Below are 20,828 nucleotides of genomic sequence, written 5' to 3' on the forward strand. Positions count from 1 at the left end.
CCAGGTAATGCCATTAGTGACACTTCAACGGCAGTTAACCTTAGATAGAAAACCACTGTGGCACCTTGCCCTAGAGGTAGTCCAGCAATGCTTGAGGGCGTCCCTGTGTGTGTAATGAAAATAAATTTGGTAAATTGCTCTATTGGCTCGCTACCCAGGAAACATATGACTTCCCGGATTATAGCTACTGTCCTTAATAAACAATGGGTGACGCAACCTAACACCACAGACATTGCGAAGACATTTGCCACTTACTATCACGACCTCCACTCCTCCCAGTCGCATCTTGATAGCGAGAGGGACAAGTCCTTTCTTGATGATATACCAATGTTGTCTCTCTCTGAGAAGGCATAAGGGGACCTATATTTACCCCTAGAGGCCAGAGATATATGGGAAACCCTTTCTGATCTGAAATCAAGGAAAACCTCAGGCCCAGATGAATTTCCTGTTTAATATTCCCATAAATTCTGAGGTCACATATCCCTACCTCTCCTTGCACTCTACCAAGAGGCTCTGGAAGTGGGGAAGTTCCTGGCAGAGCTGGATCAAGCACGTAATTCTCAACAAAAATGGACATAGCCAACCAATGGATTTTCTATAGGCCTAGATTATTAATTAATGTAGAATTGAAAATCGTTGCAAAATACTAGCTCGTAGATAAGTCAAAGTCTTCCCGGTTCTGGTCCACACTCAAACCAATACAGGTTTATCCTAGGGCGGAGCACCAGACACTGCATAAGACATCTCCATATGGCACTGGCTCATGCCCAGGCCACCCAAGAATATCGGGCCCTCATCCTGTAAGAGTCCTTTCTGAACAAGGTTCTGGAATGCCTGGGCTTCTGGACACAATTTTGCCACTATGTGAAATTCTTAAAAAAATAATGCATGTAAATACACAATTTTCAAAAGGATGTCATGGAACAGAAGGCCACAAGAGGGAAAATAATCAAGAATTCTTTTTGGTTAAAAATGTCACAGTCTCTTGTACTCACAGGGTTCTGAAAAAATTATGTATCATTTAACTTACTAGAAAAGACAAAACAAGTAATTAGTGGACTGCATGAATCTAGGCCTCTGGTAATTACTCTTAGCTTATTGGACTTGATCAAACCAGGACCAATAGTATGTAAATCAGCATTAGTCCTGCTCCAGTAGTAACAGCCTAGCACATTACTGATGTGCAATTTGAGTCCTATGGCATAGTGAGCACGTGATCTGAGTCTAGCATACTCATATTTATGAAAGCAGCAGAAAAAGTGAGGGCTGGAATGCTTCAATTATTGTCAGCCACATGTTGTTTCCTGAGCTGCTGGGGAAGCAGGAGCCCAGCAACTGCCTGTGATTGGCTGGACATCACATGGTAGTGCAAGATTTTTTAGGACCATTTATCTGACCTGTGGTAACAGGCAGATCAAGCATACCCTTGAAGCAAAGAAGAAAATTACATTCATCCACGTGGATCTACTGGGTTATAATATTTGAGGTGAAGAAAGTCTTGCCACTCGTCATCCTCTGTCGATTGGTATCTTCGCTAGCCAGGAGGATTTCGGTCTCATTTCGGTGTTCAGCACCAGATGGAAGGACTACTTGAACGGCATGATGATGGATCTATAGGCGCCCCTGGACAGTTTTGAGGCTGCCTAGTTTCAATATGGGACATTTAACATCCCCAAAAACACTGTGCAACTTTTAATACCGGCTGAACATGGAACTGTACACCTATCCAAAACATGGATCTTGCAAGGAATAATTTCCTTCAAAAGCTTGAAGACAACTTTAAATTTGATTGTCATGCTGGCTTGGGACCAAATATCACTATTCTTTAATAAAGGCGGACTCTTTGAGCTAGATCAGAGTTCACATTTTCACTTGAAGAAGCTCTGTGAACCTATGCAGATAAAGGACTACCCCAGATGCTGGAAAAACCTGCCTGGCTCCCCCAATGAGTGGTTACTATACAGAAATGAGAAAAAAACTGTTGCCCATGTGACAGGCCAGAAGACAGATGTAGAATACCTGGTGAGTTGAGAACCAGCTGTAATTCCAGCCCAAAAGTTACAGGTCAAGGTGCTTAGATGTTGCCTTTACCACTTTCACACTCCAAGCAGTCGATATTTACAGAATCCCTTTAGTTGAGGTAATTGAATTCCACCACCTCAATTTCTAGTTCTATGCTGCTGCCCCTCCTCTCTATTCGCACTTAAAAATTGATGATGGAGCCAGGACAACATAACTAAAGCAAATGTTTTATGTCTAGATGACATCAACACTAAATGAAATTTCCTTTGCCTAAATGGCACCAAAAAAGAGATCATAAGAGTGAGTTGCACAATGGACAGACATCTTCATTCTAACCATCAACGCTGGGGCCAGCTAAAGTTCCTTCAGGGAATATGAAAATTCTAGTTATTATTTTTTACCTAGATTTCATTTCAGCACCTCAAATAAATTAATATATAACTTTCTATGCTTATAAAGAAAGATAATTTTGTTTCTCCAAGCTACAACTAAGTAGAACTAATTAAAGGCATGGTTGAATTATAGGAAGAGTATACACCAGCATCTGGAAAAAAAACTCAGAGAGCAATGCTGCTCCCCATCCTAAAGAAGAGGGACCACACAGCACTTGTCCTTCACTTGCTCCCTGAGGAAGCAAGAATAAAATTCAAAATCCACTGTACTATGTACAAGCCTTATTAGAGGACAGGCTTGGTGTATCGATGAAACCTGCACCACACATCAATCAGAACCCTCAGATCATCAACATGGCACATATTCATTCAGCCAACATTCAAATAATAGAAACACAGGCATCTATCTCAGAGTCGTCAACGACCTGGAATTCATTAAATGCTGCACAATCTGCCTTGACAGACATGCTGGTCCCTTAGATGCAAAGCCAAGCCACATACTTAGTGACCAATCAGAGCAATAAGCTGACGATCCAGACCATAGGCACCCAACGTGGACTATTAGACAATGCTGAAAAGATGAATCACAAAGCTAGTTGGTACCTGGAGATTTTGGCACACAATAGAGTTCAATCACCCTAAGTGCACAGAGCAAAGAAATCAAAGAAGAACAAAAGGACCAAGCTCATATTATGACTGGATTTGAATTAGGCACAATAATCAAATTCACCGACTACCCAAACTCACTACGTTTGAGGCACATTGCCATTCCTGGTTCCAGAAGCGTCATGGTTTCCCCACATAAGTATGGCTAGAAGTATGCCAATATGTAAAAAAACACAGCTTTTAATAATACTTTGAACCACATATGATTTGTTGACCTCTATTTTAGTGTTCAACAGAATCAGAAGGTAACTCACCAGCATTTCATAACGCCCCTCATGAAAATAAATGTATCATTTGGAACAGAACAATTCTTTGCATTTGGTCACTAAATTGCTAATAAAAAACCTTTCAATAGCATCGCAAATTGCAGGGCCATGGTACCTAATGTTTAGGGATCCCTGTTACAAAATCTTGAGTACAAGTACCTACGCACCTATCTCTAAGACTACCTTTAAAGCAAACCACTTACTTTAGAAAGAGCACTTGACATGCCATTTATTAGAAATACAGTATTGACCTTGAAAACAGTCATTGTAACCCCCACACAGACCAAGAAATTAACATTTGAAATTGCCTTTCCAGACAAAGAATCACAAGGCTTCAATAATGAAATTCAATCCATGTTCACCTCCACACCAGATACTCTATAGCTGAAGATTTTGTTTTGAATACACATGTAATTTTTTAGAACACTATCTAATTCTAAAGTCAAACAGTGAAAAGTAGGTTAGTACCTGGCTCCCATTTGTGGTGGGCACTTGTAATACAAAATGTGATAATGATGGGTAGTCCTGCAGTTTCAAAGTCGCAGTCTGAAAAGGAAAAACAACAACAACATCATTGGTTATTGACAAAAAAAAAATCATCCCTTAAAAACACTGTGAGGCAAGAGGTCAAAGATAGGAATTTGATACCGATGTGAGGAAAACTTTTAAAAACATGGACACCCTATAATGACTTATTGCGTGAATGAACACAATTTTTCTGTTTTCATCTGATGACCTACCTACCCAAGACCCATGAGTATTTCTGGTGTTGTTGCACTGAATGTCCTAATGTGAATGCTTTTATAGCATTTTTTTTTAGCCGTACCACAATCTGCTGTACATGTTCAAATTGTTCTGCTCCTTGAGCTGCTATCAGACTGCTAATTGAAAAAGTATGTGGGCCTAGATGGTGCTGTACCTAGCAACTAGTTGTCACTGCATTCCATCATTCAGAATCCTGACACCAGTACACTATAGTCTCCGTTTTTTTCAAAAGGATAGATATGCAGGGAATCTGAGAGCCAAAGATTATTTAATGGAGGTAGTCAGTAAGATCTCAATGATTCTGCTCAGTAATGGGCCACACACACATGAATCACAGTTCCACTGTGGCTTTTAAATCAGTTCACAAGGTCAAACAGAGGGATGTTTTGGAAACAATTGAACTGAACCTGGATATAACTGATTTGCTAAAATGAAGGCATCAACATCTGTTTGCAAGCATGAGAAACAGCCCAAGACGGAAATGTACTGACAACTGTCACTCAGGGTGTGGAGGGGGTAAGAGGTTTCTTGACTCCCCATCTGTTTACATTATACACAAATGAGTTGGAGGGACCCTTTGCTGAGGGAAGCCTAAGCTTCATTGCAGGTTTCATTCCATAAAAGGAAAAGACAGAAAGTGCAGATCAGTGCTTTTGCACTTATAGATGTTATCTACAAAACTAGTCAGCATTGACAAGACACTGCTCTAGATTTCGACTTTAAATCATAGGAATACAATGCTAGATTAAATAATCTACTTTGGAAACAGAAATACAACTTCATTTTTTTAAAGTATTTTCTGCAAAATTGAAGGTCATGATTTGTTTAATATTTTAAGCCAAAGTAAAAATATCTTGATTGCTTGACTAATTGCCTCCTTGTGGTTGTTATGTTCGTTAAAAATTCAGTCAAAAAACCTTCACAAAAAGAAGACACAGTTTTGATCAGACTGAAAAACATTTTACATTATTAAGGCTAACCTAGCGTGGTAAAGAATCATTTTGAGGCATGCTATACTTCTGAAAAGGATGCAGTCAAACAAAAACTATTTGCACGTTACAAATTCAGCTTGCCCTGCTGGAAAAATGAAACCTCCAAAAAGCATTTTTTTCTAGCACTACAGTGCCCAGCGCATGCGCAAAGTGCTCTTGGCTACTACACTATTCCTGCCTTCATAGTAAAATATTAGGCAAATATCATTATAGGTACCCCTCAGCCTGTCTAGATTTGTTGGGGCTGCTAACAGAAAAACAGCATTCATTTGAGGCATTAATAACAGACTTACTTGACCAACTAAAGTTGACAACTATTGTGGATCTTGGAGTAGTGAACAATTTGGTTTGCATCAGACATGGAAATGATTGAACAATACTCTTTCATCCATCCTGTGGATTATTCGTATATATGGTTAGGCACTTCAGATCATGCAGTTCTACAGCTACCTCACAATTGTTCATTATCGATTTGCTTCATGAATACCTCCACAGAGTCGTACAAAGATGATATTCTGATGCATTTGAAAGCTGAAAAACCACCACATACACCAGGCTTCCGTGACGTTGTCATCTCTGAGAAAATATAATTGTTTGGTAACCTAGGCAAATGTGGATTCCACATCGATAAAGTGGAGTTTCTTGGGTTTACTATCCCAGTCTCAGACTTACAAATGAAAAAACAAAAAGGAACAAGCGGTTGAGGACTGGGCTAGAAGAGAGTAGTTGAAATAAATTTAGTTGAAAAAACAAGAAAAATGTAACTCGAGCTGCAACCTGACACTCCCATTTTGCAGCCACGGAACTACTCTGCACCATTAGTTGAGCCTGCGGAACCGTCGGTAGTGTACCCTTTGGCTATTCTCCCAAAAAACGACGTCTCTTGGAATTCCTTTGTCCTGCCAGATGTCACGGAGCTGCTCCACGCAATGGCATCCTTAAAACGTTCCGACTATTTCAGTAATCCACTACCTGCTAAGTTTTTTAAAGATCTCAATTTGGCCATTCTCCCTCTTTGGACTTGGATCATTCATGAATCTCTCCGGCAAGGAGGATCCCGGATTGCCTCAAGACAGGGCAAGTCATCCTATCCCGAAGAAACCCAACACTGATTTATCTGATCCTAACAACTTCCGGCCTATCACCAGCATCATGACTCTAGCTAAACTGCTCGAGAAATGTGTCTACACGCAGCTCTGCAACCACATAGAGAAATTTCAACTCCTTGACCTCTATCAATCGGGTTTCATAGCAAGGCAAAGTTCTTAAACTGCCCTAACGCACATTGTGGATGATGCTCTGAGTTACCTTGATCAAAATTGTAGTGTAGTTCCTATTTTCCCAATAGGCTCTGCGCATTGGAATAACATAAACAGCAGTGTAGACGTAGGACTGAGGTCATCTAGGTCTCTACTGACTATGCTAAACTTAATTTAGGTTTGCGCCAGCTAGCTCAGAGGTCACTGGAAACTTTCTTGAATGAAGAGGGATTGATAACCTTCCCTGGCTCAGACAAGAAGGGATTCAGTTTCCGACAACCGCATAAACATGACAACTTTGCTCCCTCAGAATAAGAGTATATCTCTAGAGTCGTGTGAAAACAATAGACAGCTATTTCACTCAGTCAGCAGTGCATACTTAGTTTCACCAGAGTGTAGAGAAATAGAGAGACAGGCGTTTTCAATAAAAAGGTGTTATTTATTGAGCAGTCCTCTTTCTCATACAAGAGAAGTGAATTGCCACACTTGCAATACTTAAAGTAAAGTAAAGTGCGTACTGTAAAAGTAGTATTATGAAATAATACTGTAAAAGCATTGATATAGATTCTTAGCCATATGATACTTTAAAATGGATAAAATATATACATACACAAATACATTGACTAAAATACTCAACTGGTGCTTCTAACTAAGCCTACCCCGGTGTACTTGACCTAAGCCTAATACTCGGGAAGGGACAAGTAAGTAGCGATGTTAAGTTAAGTTGGTTAAGATAATTTTGCCAAGAATCTGCATCAAGAATTCTCCTAAGGGTTTAGTCATCTCCGTACCTTGGTAATAGAATGTGGGAGGTCTGGTATCTCTTTCCTCAGGACTCGATATTCCAGCAACCCGCAAGGGTAGGCTGGAAACACCGGAGCTGGATTTTCTCGGCTGGAGAAAAAGACAGCATCTCTCTCAGTGCGTCAAACAGGAGGGGCGGCTTCCGTGGGCACTCGCATCAGCTGGGCTCTCGGGCAAGTAGATGGCCGCTCTGCTCCAAACCACCGTGTGTTTGCTTAAGGCAACTGTTGGTATTTTATACCTGAAAGGTGCCGGGTTTGACGTACGGTTGGACATAAGACGTCACCAAGAACTAACAGTTCTTGCAGGACTTCAGGAGTTCTTGTTCAAATCAAAACAAAAGCAGGGTTTTTTTTCCCGGGCTGCTGGAGGCTTGGTTTGTTTAAAGAACGCGTTGTGCTTTCTAGGAGTCGATGGGAGTAGCCGTGTTGTGATTTGGATTGCATGGGCTATTACTGAGTATGAATCTGATACTTATGCCATTGTCAGGACATTATTGATTATAACCTCACAAGGCCATAAATCAGGAATATCGAATTAGGGTCCTAGATAAGAACACGACAAAATGTCCCTTGTCTTCTGAACCTTCGTGACCTGTCCTCCGCATTTAACACCATCAAACATGATAACTTGATTGCACTTCTTCAACAAAGGATGGGTCTCTCTGGCTCGGTCTTAAATTGGTTTGCCTCTTTCTTAAATAACCGCAACCAAAGAATCAAAGTTAACCATTCCCTGGCTACCAGCACCCCTGTCACAATTGATGTTCCTCAAGGTTCCACACTCTCTTCAACATTTTTATGGAACCAATCACTGACATTCTCAACCGTTCTAACATTCATTACCACATGTACATGGATGACATGCAACTGTACTTGAAGTTCTCCTCTTCAGAGGACATAAAAACAGTAAATGATGCACTCTCACAAACTCAAAAATGGTAAGCCCAGAACCATCATCTGTTAAATACTCTGCACCTACCCTTGACTGGCTTAAACAACTCACTGCCCTTAACTGCACCCCTCATGTGGTTGACTAAGCGAAATCGTTAGGCGTTACCTTGGACAAATACCTACATATGCAAGGGCACATCAGTGCAACTATTAGGGGAGACAACTTTCAATTCAACACCCTTAAGAAAATAAAGCCTTTCCTTCCCCCTGAAGACATACGGCCTGAGGTGCAATCCTGGTTATTTCTCGACAGCACTATGGTTTGGTGACCCTTGCTGGGCTTCCCAAAGCTAGCCTGGCCCCGCCCAGAGCCACGCTAAACACATGGGCTAGGCTCATCACTGGTTCCAGAAAGCATGACCACATTTCCCCAGACCTTAGGCAACTAAATCGGCTAGCTATTGAAGCTAGGGTATGTTTCAAGATAGCTTGCTTGACGCATAAAGCCATACATTAAAACACCCTGGTCTACGTGGCGAAAAAGCTTGAACTATCTTGCTCATATCGGATCCTAAGAAGTATGTTCACCCTACTTTTGAAAACTCCCAAATTCAAAAAGAAAAAAACTTACAGTTGTGCCTTCTCCGGACTTGCGCCAAGAATTTGGAACGCTCTTCCTCCCGAGATCAGATTCAATCCTTCCACTACATCTTTCAACATGTCAAATGGTTTCTCTTGAATGAACATTAACAGCACCAAACTGCACTCCTTCTCACGCCCCTATCTACAGATTTGATACTTATTTTACACAGTGTGCTTTTGATTTGTGTTATGCTTGTCTGTTCAATTGTTATCAAGTTCTATGGTCCTTCTGAAACTGTACTGGTCGGGCCGACTCCCCATCCCCGGACCTTGATTGTTTCCCCCCTTTTGTTTGAATCTGTGTTGACTTTACAACATCATTTGTGCCATTATGTTGTTTTTTTCGTGCTTTCACCTCTATGTACAGGGCTAAGATACCCAAAAGTGTCATGTTCAAGCTTTATAAAACTATAATAAATAAAATATATTTTCCGATAAAAACAGCAGGAAAAAAAATTCATGCTTAGATCCGGCATTTTGGAAAAGAGGAAAAAGAGGAAACAATGTCACCAATTCCTAAGGCTTCTTATATTTACTCCTGGAATTACTTTTGGGAAGCGTGTAATCCAGAGTGAAGTGCAGTGACACCACCTGGTACTAGTGACTTGTTAGTACAGACAGTGATGGCCGGTAATTAGAGCAGAAGGGTGGGGCAGGCAGGCCACACACACATACACTAACCCATCTACATGCTTACTCACTCACACCTGCATGCATTCATAAGCGTACAAACCTACACCCACCTTTCACAAGCACACATGCACGCACACACACACACCCTTGTATCCAGCATGCCCTCACAATACACATACATTCATACATACACACATGCGCACAACAAACATTCAAAAAGAAAACATGAACAGCTGCAGCGGTGATTTTGGGAGGCAAGCCTCCAAGGTTCATGGAAGATTGGGATAGCCTCCTCCTCTCACACCTTGGGTCGGCCAATGAGAGGAGGTGGCAGTCCCTTACTTGTTAAAGAGTGGGGTGGGGTCAGTGAGACTGCTGACCTCATCCCACTCTGTGATGAGGTGTCACTGATTGACGACACTCTGCCCTGGGCAAATCAGGGCTTAAAACTGAAGCACCCACGTCCAAGGGGGAGGGTCCTCCTAGCGCTACGTGACAGGCTGTGATATCTTCAGCCCGGCAAAGTTCAGCTCAGGCAGCTATATGCCTGCATATTTAACGCATTTATAGCGCCTGACCAGAATATAAAGAGTGTTAGATAGGATGACCGTTGCCTAGTCTGGTGAAACACTCTTCATATTGGCCAAAAGGAGGAGGGAAGGGTACCCTCTGCTCTCAAGGACAGGCTGCTGCAGAGTGTGGCAGACACTTTACACATCCAGTCTGACAACTAGGGAAGAGTTCTAACTAAATAAAGAATCTTCACCAGTCAGTATCGATTAGGAAATATCTCTGTCAAAAAGTGTGGCCTGATGCCTCTATGCTGTTTTGTAATAACATTAACCCACATTGTAATTCCAGCACTCTTGTAAAATTATGTTCATAACCTTTCTGCTTATTAATAACGATAACTTGAAATTGTCTTCACTATTATAACATACTGAACACATCCATAACACTATGCACACTTTCACACTGATAGTTTGCTTTTCAGAGCTTGTTTTTTTTCTTGTAAGAAGCCTAGCATTTTATTAGACGAGCTCTGATATGTAATCTTCACTTGGGAAATTTCTAGTAACGTGTCAATGACTGACCTGCTTTGAGCAAAGGTGTGCTATCTGGGCCACTGTCTGTGGGACATTAATCAGCTGTATTAATGTACACCAAGACTGTCCAGGTGTTTCTTATTATTTACTGCATAAAATAAAATACGCATCACCTACCTTCACTGGAGGGAGCAAATCTGTTTTCCATGACAAATCATCAGCTTCTGAGCTGGAATTAAAAATGTATATAAAAAGAAAAAAAACATAAAGAGTATACATTTTAACACAATTCGAACCCCTTCATTTTTACGAAGATAAAACTAATTTTGCCAACTAGAATGACATTTCTTTGGACATACCAGAGCCAAGGAAACATTAGTACACTATGCAGTATAATTAATGTAAAGTACAATGATAGTTCCACAAGTGCTAACTGTACCTAGAACATTAGAAGGGAAACTGAGAAGTTACAGTGACTAAAAGGTCCTGTCGCTTTTGAGTCATGCTAGTATAATATTATACAATATAGGACAATTTATAAAAGAAAACCATTGAAAAATCCCCTTTCTTTTCAATTACTGGAAATTACATTTATTGCATTTTGCAACATTTAACAATGTGATGTAAAGTAACTGCATTCTTTAGGTTTTATTTTGGCTGATTCTCTCATAGCCGTACTTGAAATAAATACGTTTTTATTGTAAAATTAATTAAAATCATTACAATTAATTAATATAATTACAATTGATAGACATAGAAAGGTGCTTGGGGAACATGATCTCTTTCATTATGAATAAACATTACAATGAGATGCCTGCTAAAATCAAATAATAACGTTGACCACGTATCCTTTCCTTCGACTATTGATTGGAAACTGGTGTTGCCTGTCTGAATTTTGCTACAAGCAATTGTTAATAATTTTTTTTAAAACTACCTCATGAAATCCCATTAAACATGTACCAATTACGTCTATACGTTTCCATATATTTAACTGGAAACGCCCAGGTCTTAATGAGAGTCTCTTTTTGTTCCCAGGCATGCACGTGCACACATGTGTAATAATAGACTTTACATCTCGGGAATGTAGATGGCAGGTGTGGACGCAGCCTCCCTTTAGTTTACCATATTGGAAATCAGTGAAGTGATCCAAAAATAATCTAAATCAAGTTATTAACCGCTTCTGTTTTAAAGTAGAGGGTATATCTAGGAATGGTTGTTTTACATTATACTCATCTGAATTTAGAACCACCCGTGCATTTTTTCTTTCTTCAAAATGCACCTAATCCTTATTATATGATCACAGCTTAGATTGCTTCATTACTAAATATTTTGTTAGAAGCATTGGTTTTTCCCAGATCTCTTCAAACTGTTTCTAACGCTTCCTCCAGATATATACTAGATGGGCTCCACCCCTTCAAGAAAGATTTCCATAATATTCCCTTTAGCGTTCATACTGGGGATGCCCTCATTTTAGCACAATATGCCACAAATGCAGCCTGCCACATTTAAAGTTGCTTCCGTAATTTCAACTCTAAATGCACATGTGCTTGGGGTGCAATCAGGCAGGGAAAACAAGTCATGTTAGTCAGCATTGTGCAAGGTGAACCACCCAACTAATTTCCCTCTGAAAGATCTGGCACCATATGTCAAAGTGGGAATAATTTTAATCGACACGTACTTTACCATTGGCAAGAGGGCCGCACCTGATAATTTGTTGGACGAGTGAGCAAAAGTGGCATTTCAAGCAAAAGCTGCAGCCTTTAATGTGGCTAGATGTAAACCGAATCCACCCGTTTTGTTAAGGTAAAGCCCTAGATCTTTACTCACTCTAGGGACACATTTTTCTGCTTCCATTTGCCGTTTGTAGTAGATTTGTGGCAACAATTACTATTGTAGTTTTTTTTTATTTCTTAATTCTTAAATTCTTTTCCTAGCTGAATGAAGACGTTAGAGCTTTTTGCAGACAGCTTAGAGTTTTATCGAAAAGCACAGTGATCAACGTACAGTAATATGCCCATGCGTTGTTGTCTATATTAGGAGGCAAGTCTCCGCTGCGACCAGAACACCACCTTTATCTTCCATATGTTAATTAAAAAGTAAAAGCACAGTATGCATCACTGCTTGATGCCTTTATCAGTGTAGGTTTTTTGGATACCACCATTCCTGGGAAAAGACGTCTTCTTACCTACGTCTGCAAGTAGGGGAGGATTGCATTCAATAAACGCACTGGTATACCCCATATTGACAATGTTCTCCATAATATCCCTCTATCGATACAATTTGAATACTTTTGCCAAATCAATAAAGGCTGCATAAGAACATTAGCTTTATTAGTAACAGTAAGAGTTTTATGACTGATCATTGAAAGAGCTAGTAAACTGTATTTTGAGATACATTCTCTGGAATCCCGTCTAATAATATGCAATGTGGCCTTTAATAATGGCCCAGTGAGCCAATTCTTTTGGAGTGCAGGAAAACTTTCAACAATTTATTTTGTCTAACAAGACAATCGTTAGTTGACGGGAGAGGATAGGCACAAATAGTGAGCCCCACTAGCTATCAGGTACAGAATTATTTTCCAGACAATGGGTGTAGGAGGCGTGGTTTGTCCAGACACCAAAATGGCTGCCTGGCCACAGTGCTCGTTATGGAGAACGTAAATTGAAGCAATCCTTTCCCTATCAGGTACACAATGGCATGTCTTGGTATAGGTATCAGGTGCGGACGCGCACGGTTATGGAAATGTGTCGGCTTCCCTTGTGAATGATCCTGAGCCTTCACAGGGCAGAAGATGTAATGTGGCCTGCAGGGTCCACAAAACCCAGAGGCAGAGGTGACCTCCTGGTTCGCTGGCCGCAGGTCAAGCGGCACTGAATCGGAGAGGTGAATGCAGGGGGTGAGAGAACATTCAATACTGATCAACAGGGGCTCTCAAATCTCTTTTCTACTCTTCCCGCTCCATTTACCACTACAGCGTTGGCGCAATAATAAAATCTATGGCAGATAAAACCATGGGCCTGCGCTGAGGAGACAAGGGCCCACAGACAGATGATGTTCAAGCTCGGTCCGTGTGTTTGTGGGCCTTGCTGTTGTCTCACTTGCTGGGACTATTAAAATCTGAGGACTCCACGCCACATGCTGCAAAACACACCAATATTTAATGAATGAGTGAATGTCATCTAGAGCGTAAAGACAATTCAGATTCATCACTGCCCATTATATTATTCTGCAGGAGTGGTGAGCTAGTGAACGATACTGTGCTCTGCCGGGCGTGTCAAAATGGGGAAGGCTGATCTTTAACATGGCAAATGTTCTTTGACCAACACAAGAGCAGAAGAAACCAGATGTGCCTTGTGCCTCTGCGGCCAGATGAAGTTGGATAAAACTGGGTAGTTGATCCTCAACCTCACAACCAGCTCTGATGACCACTCTCCCGTTACGGAGCACCTCCACTTCCAGATCCAGTCCAACCTAAACACCACCCTCTGCAGCACCCTCATCTACAGACCTCCCGGACCCAAAATCCCCTTCAGCGACGCTGTAGACGACTTCCTCGCTCAGCACGCTCTTGCCTCAACGGACTATGTCCTTCTTGGTGACCTCAATTTCCACCTGCAAAACCTCAAAGGCAACAACACCTTATCCCTACCGGAGAACCTCGCCAAAATCAGTCTCAAACAACTGGTGACAACGCCAACCCACTCAGCAGGGCACACGCTAAACCCCATCTTCTCCGATAGCAACAACATCTTCAACAACCACACCTCCGAGCCACACTGGACCAACCACCACTCCGCCCACTTCTCCTTCACTAAACCCACCGTACACCACCACATCTACCACGACCCTCACAGAAGCTGGAACTAGATCAGTAAAGACCAGCTCACCACCTCGCTCCGCAAGACCCCACCACAGACATGAATAGACGCAGGGCCGGCCCTAGGCATGTGCAAACTGTGCACCTGCACAGGGCCGCCAAACCCCAGGGGCCGCCACGACGAGGATCCGTTCGTGGCACTGGCGGCCCCCTGGCAGGATTTGGCAGCCTCCCGGCTTCTATTATTTTTTTAGGATATCTCGCGCTTCCCCTGTCTATCTCTCCATCTCTCAGCACGTGTTGTTGTTTGGAGGGGGGGGGGGGGCAGTCTCCAGTAGTTGAAGGGGGCCCCTCAGCTGAGCCCTCCGGTAGAGAGCTGTCTCTCTCTCGCTAAAGCAGCTGCTGCAGCCTGCAGCCTGCTCCTCGCTCCTCGTGCTGCTGACCTTTGACTGAAGAGAAACAAAGTATCAACTTCCATTGTTTCTCTTCAGTCAAAGCCACGAGCCAGGCCCGGAAAGAGGAGGGGGTGGGGCCCTTAGATAGTGCATTCTCCTCTGGGCACTATTCCTTTGAGAAGGGAGGAGGCCAGGGCTGTGAGGGGTGGGGGAGGGGGGGTTTCCGGGTTTGGGGGCCTACATGGGCTGGGGACCTCTTAATGTGATTGTGGCACCCTTAAAAAACTGCTTCCCTGCCTCCCCCTACACGTTATCTAAAGACACAATTACAATGTTGAAGCTGGCTCTGTGTTTCCACATCAGCATTTTAAAAGCATGCTTACATTTTCTGGATGATTTTAGCCGGCTCGACTGCGCATGTCTAACTTGCGAAAGTGAAAGCGATGTGCACACCCCTCTTGAGTGGGCCTCGGTAAATGTGGAGAGCTGGCATGCTGGCATGTGGCGAAGACGCAGTGTTCTGCTATGTGCTTGTGCACAGGTTGGCCCATGGTGAATTATAATTATTAGAAAGAACGCTCCAGATGCAGAAGCATTTCCTCTGCCACCAAGTTTGGGACAAGGAAAGAGGCAGTGAGTACGTTTATTTTTATTGTTGAAAGGTGAAACAGAGGTCTCGGTGGAATGGGATAACGGGCCTGCAAGTAAGGGAAGATTATCTCTGTTCAGACAGCCTGTAGGTCCTTTCTCCAACATACGTGCCTGTGTAATATAGTTTGTAATCACTGTGAGATTTTTAGGAACTTTTATACATAATAGAAACTGTGTTTTCCGACAAGTCATGGTTCTTTTAAACAAAATACAATTTTAATTGCTTGCTTTATCGTAGTCCGTTTCACGCTCACCCTGACATCTGTTTAAGTCCTCCGAGTCATTTGTTATTCTCTCGGTGTACCAAGTCAACCTTCCCTCTGAGTTCGGTAAGCTGAGTTACAGTGACAATCGTTATGCACAGCACATAGAGGTGTCAAAATGGCATTTGTACAAACATTAATTTTATTGTGAGAGAAAAGCATCCTCATTAAAACATGATTGCATGTGAGGGTGATGTGCCTTATTTGGGCGATATATTGTTGGTAGTTCTTAGTATTTAGTGTGTATCCTTGGCTTGGGATGGTGGCCCTTTCCTTGTATAGCCAGAGTACATATGGATACTGGATGAAAACTGCAAACTGATAGTAGAGCACCTGCCATGCATTTACTATAAATATAAAGCTTGTCTATTAGGTCAACATTATTTTGTTTGAAGAAAGTGATCAGCTTACGTTTTGGAGTCCAGGCGGAGGGGGAGAAGGGTGCAAGGCAGAGGGGAGAAGGGTGCAAGGCAGAGGGGAGAAGGGCGGAAGGCAGAGAGGAGAAGGGCGCAAGGCAGAGAGGAGAAGGGTGCACGGCAGAGAGGAAAAGGGTGCAAGGCAGAGGGGAGAAAGGTGGAAGGCAGAGAGGAGAAGGGTGCAAGGTAGAGAAGGGTGCAAAGTAGAGAAGGGAGCAAGGCGGAGGGGAGAAGGGTGCAAGGCAGAGGGGAGAAGGGTGCAAGGCAGAGAGTAGAAAGGGTGCACGGTAGAGAAGGGTGCAAGGCAGAGGGGAGAAGGTTGCAAGGCAGAGGGTAGAAGGTTGCAAGGCAGAGAGGAGAAGGTTGCAAGGCAGAGAGGAGAAGGGTGCAAGGCAGAGAGGAGAAGGGTGCAAGGCAGAGGGGAGTAGGATGCAAGGCAGAGAGGAGAAGGGTGCAAGGTGGAGGGGAGAAGGGTGCACGGTAGAGAAGGCTGCAAGGCAGAGGGGATAAGGGTGCAAGGCAGAGAGGAGAAGGGTGCAAGGCAGAGGGGAGAAGGGTGCAAGGCAGAGGGGAGAAGGGTGCAAGGCAGAGGGGAGAAGGGTGCAAGGCAGAGGGGAGAAGGGTGCAAGGCAGAGAGGAGAAGGGTGCAAGGCAGAGGGGAGAAGGGTGCAAGGCAGAGGGGAGAATGGTGCAAGGTAGAAAAGGGTGCAAGGCGGAGGTGGGGAAGGGTGCAAGGGGGAGGGGGAGAAGGGTGCAAGGGGGAGGGTGAGAAGGGTGCTGCACGGCAGAGGGGAGAAGGGTGCAAGGGGGATGGAGATGAAGTTAAAAATGTGCCCCCCCCCCCCCCCCCCCCCGGAAAAATTTCTGCGGATGCCCATGGAACGCACACTACTTTGTGAGAGAGAGTGGGAGAGAGTGGAGAGAGAGAGAAAGTGTGGAGAGAGAGAGTAGAGAGCGAGAGTAGAGAGCGAGAAGTAGAGAGAGAGAGTGGAGAGAGAGTGAGGGTGGAGAGAGAGGGTGGAGAGAGAGAGTGGAGAGAGAGTGGAGAAAGAGTGGAGTGAGGCAGTGGAGAGAGAGTATAGAGAGAGTGGAGAGAGAGAGTAGCGAGAGAGTAGAGAGAGAGAGTCAGTGGAGAGAGAGTGGAGAGAGAGTAGAGAGAGTGGAGAGAAAGACAGTGGAGAGAGAGTAGAGAGAGAGTGGAGAGAGAGAGTGGAGAGAGAGAGTGGAGAGAGAGTGGAGGGAGAGAGGGTGGAGAGAGAGAGTGGAGAGAGAGCGTGGAGAGAGAGAGAAAGACAGTGGAGAGAGAGTAGAGAGAGAGTGGAGAGAGAGTAGAGAGAGAGAGAGTGGAGGGAGAGAGAGTGGAGGGAGAGAGAGTGGAGGGAGAGAGTGGAGAGAGAGTAGAGAGAGAGAGTGGAGAAAGAGTAGAGAGAGAGTGGAGAGAAAGTGGAGCTAGACAGTGGATAGAGAGTGGAGAGAGAGAGAGAAAGTGGTGAGAGAGACAGTGAAGAGAGAGAGAGTGGAGAGAGAGAGAGAGAGAGAGAGAGAGAGTGGAGGGAGTGGAGCTAGACAGTGGAGAGAGAGAGAGAAAGTGGAGAGAGAGACAGTGGAGAGAGAGAGTGGAGGGTGGAGAGAGAGAGTGGAGAGAGAGAGAGGAGAGAGAGAGAGAGGAGATAGAGAGTGGAGAGAGAGTGGAGAGAGAGTGGAGAGACAGTGGAGAGAGAGTGGAGAGAGAGTGGAGGGAGACAGTGGAGAGAGAGATAGAAGAGAGAGAGAGTGGAGAGAGAGAGAGTGGAGAGTGGAGAGAGAGAGAAGAGAGAGAGGAGAGAGAGTGCATAGAGAGTGGAGAGAGAGTGGAGGGAGAGTGGAGGGAGAGAGTGGAGGGAGACAGTGGAGGAGACAGTGCAGAGAGAGAGTGTGGAGAGAGTGGAGAGAGAGTGGAGAGGGAGTGGAGAGAGAGTAGAAAGAGTGTGGAGAGAGTAGATAGAGGGTGGAAAGAGAGTGAGACAGAGAGTGAGAGAGAGAGTGAGAGAGTGGAGTGAGAGAGTGGAGAGAGAGAGGGAGAGAGAGAGCGGAGAGAAAGAGAGAGTGGAGAGAAAGTAGAGAGAGAGTGTGAAGGGAGAGAGGGTGGAGAGAGTGGAGAGAGAGAGTGGGGAGAGAGTGGAGAGAGAGTAGAGAGAGTGGAGAGAGACAGTGGAGGGAGATAGTGGAGAGAGAGTAGAGAGAGAGAAAGTGGAGAGAGAGACAGTGGAGAGAGAGTGGAGAGACAGTTGAGATGGAGTGGACAGAGTTGAGAGAGAGAATGGAGAGAGAGAGAGTTGAGAGAGTTGAGAGAGAGAGAGACTGACTGACTGACTGACTCAGAGACTGAATACTGACTGACTGGCTAGGAAACTGACAGAGAGAGAGAGCAAGATTGGCTGACTAAGAGAGTGACTGACTGACTAACAGAGAGAGAGAGACTGATTGAGAGTGAGACTGACTGGCAGAGAGAGAGACTGACTGAGGTAGAGAGATACTGACTGACTGAGGTAGAGAGATACTGACTGACAGAGAGAAAGACAGAGAGAGAGGCAGAGACTGACTGACTGAGAGAGATAGACTGATTGACTGCGAGAGAGACTGACTGACTGAGAGAGACTGACAGAGAGAGAGAGAGACTGACTGAGAGGGGGACTGACAGGGAGAGAGAGAGAGAGACTGACTGAGGTAGAGAGAGAATGACTGACTGAGAGAGACTGACTGACTGGGAGAGAGAGAGACTGACTGGGAGAGAGCGAGACTGGCTGACAGAGAGAGAGACTAAGAGAGAGAGAGAGAGAGACTGGGAGACTTACTGGCTGAGAGAGAGACTGTCAGAGAGAGATAGACTGACAGAGAGAGAGACTGACAGAGATAGAGACTGACTGAGAGAGAGATTGACTGACAGAGACTGACAGAGAGAGAGACTGACTGACAGAGAGAACAGAAACTAAAGAGGGCCCATGGAGCTTTGTTTACTTTTCTGTTGTCTCCATTTCTTGCTCTTTCCATAACACCTCAAGCAGTAAATAAGAGGCCGTCGAAAGTCCAAGGTTAGACACGCCTGTGATGTCACTGGGTGTGAAAGGGAATGACATGTCGCTTTTGTCACCCATAACATTTTGGCGAATCGATGTCCATGAGGGTCCGGACCCCCTCTTCCGGGGCCCCCACCTACGCTCCCTGCACAGGGCCACCATGAGCCTAGAGCCGGCCCTGATAGACGACAACACCGCAGCACACAAGCTCTACCACTGGATCTCCGACTGCGCCCACACACTGTTACCCCTCAAGAAACCCTCAGGCAAACAGCCCTCCAAGAAGGCCAGCTGGTTCTCCTCCACCCTCCAAGAGTCGAGGCCTGCAGACGGCTTGAGAAAAGATGGAGGAGCAGCAAGATCACAACAGACCACACAGCATTCAAATCTGCTGCCACCGCATATCAACGCCTCATCAGAAAAACAAAGAAGGCAGCCATCGAGGAACCCATCAATGCTAACGCACAGAACAGCAAAGAACTCTTCGCCATAGTCAAAGAATATGACAAACACACCACAGAGAAAGCAGACATCGCCCCATCCCAAGACCTCTGTGACTACCTCGCCACCTTCTTCCACCGCAAGATCAAGGAGCTCTATGACAGCTTTGCAACCCATGAAAGACACACCCACCCCTACCGCAACCACATCACCCAAAGGATCCAGCCCAAAGCAGACCGAGTCCAACTGGACTACCCTCACCTCTGACGACTCGGGATCATGAAGAGCATTCACTCCGGAGCCCCCTCAGATCCCAACCCTCACCACATCTTCAACAAAGCCAGCACCTCCAACGCTCCCGCACTCTGCCGCACCATCAACTGCTCCATCGAGTCCGCAAATTTCCCGGAAGAATGGAAGCACACAGAGATCAACCCCCTGCTGAAGAAACCTTCTGCCAACCCGACGGACCTCAAGGACTACAGACCCATGTCTCTGCTCACCTTCCTAGCCAAAGTCATCGAGAAAGCCAATTCTCTGAGTTCGCCGAAACAAACAACATCCTTGAAGTCTTCCAATCGGGCTTCAAAAGCAACCACAGCACTGAGACCGCTCTCCTCGACGCTACAGATGACATCCACATGCTCCTCGACCGAGGCGAGACTGTAGCCCTCATCCTCCTGAAACACTTGGCTGCCTTCGACATCGTCTCCCACCACACCCTCTTTGCAAGACTCCACAACAGTGGCATCCGCGATATAGCTCTCGAATGGCTCTGCGGCTTCCTCAAGGCGGAAAGCAGAGAGTCAGACTTCCACCGTTCAAATCAGAACCCACAGAGATTAGCTGCGGAGTGCCACAGGGATGCTCCCTGAGCCCCAACCTTTTTAACAACTACATGGGCCCGCTTGCAGCCACCGTCAGAAGCCACGGACTAAACATCATCTCCTAGGCTGACGACACCCAGCTGATTATCTCCATCACAGAAGAACCTACAGCTGCCAAGAGCAACTTCCACAACGGGATGAAGGTAGTTGCCACCTGGATGAAGCGGTACAAAAAGGGGTGGTGATGGACGGAGCATCTGAACCAATCAAACACTCACACCCAGTCAACAGATCTGGGTTTAATCCATCACCGTTCTTTAGCCCACTCTGCCACCCCAGTTCAGACATGGCCATATGAAAATCAGTCTGACCCTGTGCCTCATGGGAACAGTCCAGCCCGAACTGCCAAGCCATACCTTCCCTGGACCGGATTCAAGCTTCCTAGGACCGGTTTCTGGCATTACAGCCGCATCTGATCTCGGTAGAGAGAGAGTTCCAGATTTTGGGGGCAATTCCTGAGAAGACCCTGTTGTAGGCTTTCTTATTGTTGAATTTCTGTGGTTTAAGTAGTAGTGAGCTTTT

The 20,828-nt window shown here is 44.7% G+C and overlaps 1 protein-coding gene across 1 annotated transcript in view; it reads right to left on the reverse strand.

Moving 5' to 3' along the window:
• The window catches only part of PGAP1 (post-GPI attachment to proteins inositol deacylase 1), an 868,977-nt gene that overhangs the window by 505,515 nt on the left and 342,634 nt on the right, over positions 1–20,828 (reverse strand). Inside the window, exons 12-13 of the mRNA XM_086955415.1 lie at positions 10,558–10,609; positions 3,815–3,892 (exon numbers count right to left, since the gene is read on the reverse strand). Of these exons, the coding sequence (XP_086811541.1) occupies positions 3,815–3,892; positions 10,558–10,609 (130 nt within the window). The remainder of the gene's footprint in view (positions 1–3,814; positions 3,893–10,557; positions 10,610–20,828) is intronic.

The sequence above is a fragment of the Lissotriton vulgaris genome, chromosome 2_1, assembly GCF_964263255.1.
Source record: "Lissotriton vulgaris chromosome 2_1, aLisVul1.2, whole genome shotgun sequence".
Classification (NCBI taxonomy): Eukaryota; Metazoa; Chordata; class Amphibia; order Caudata; family Salamandridae; genus Lissotriton; species Lissotriton vulgaris.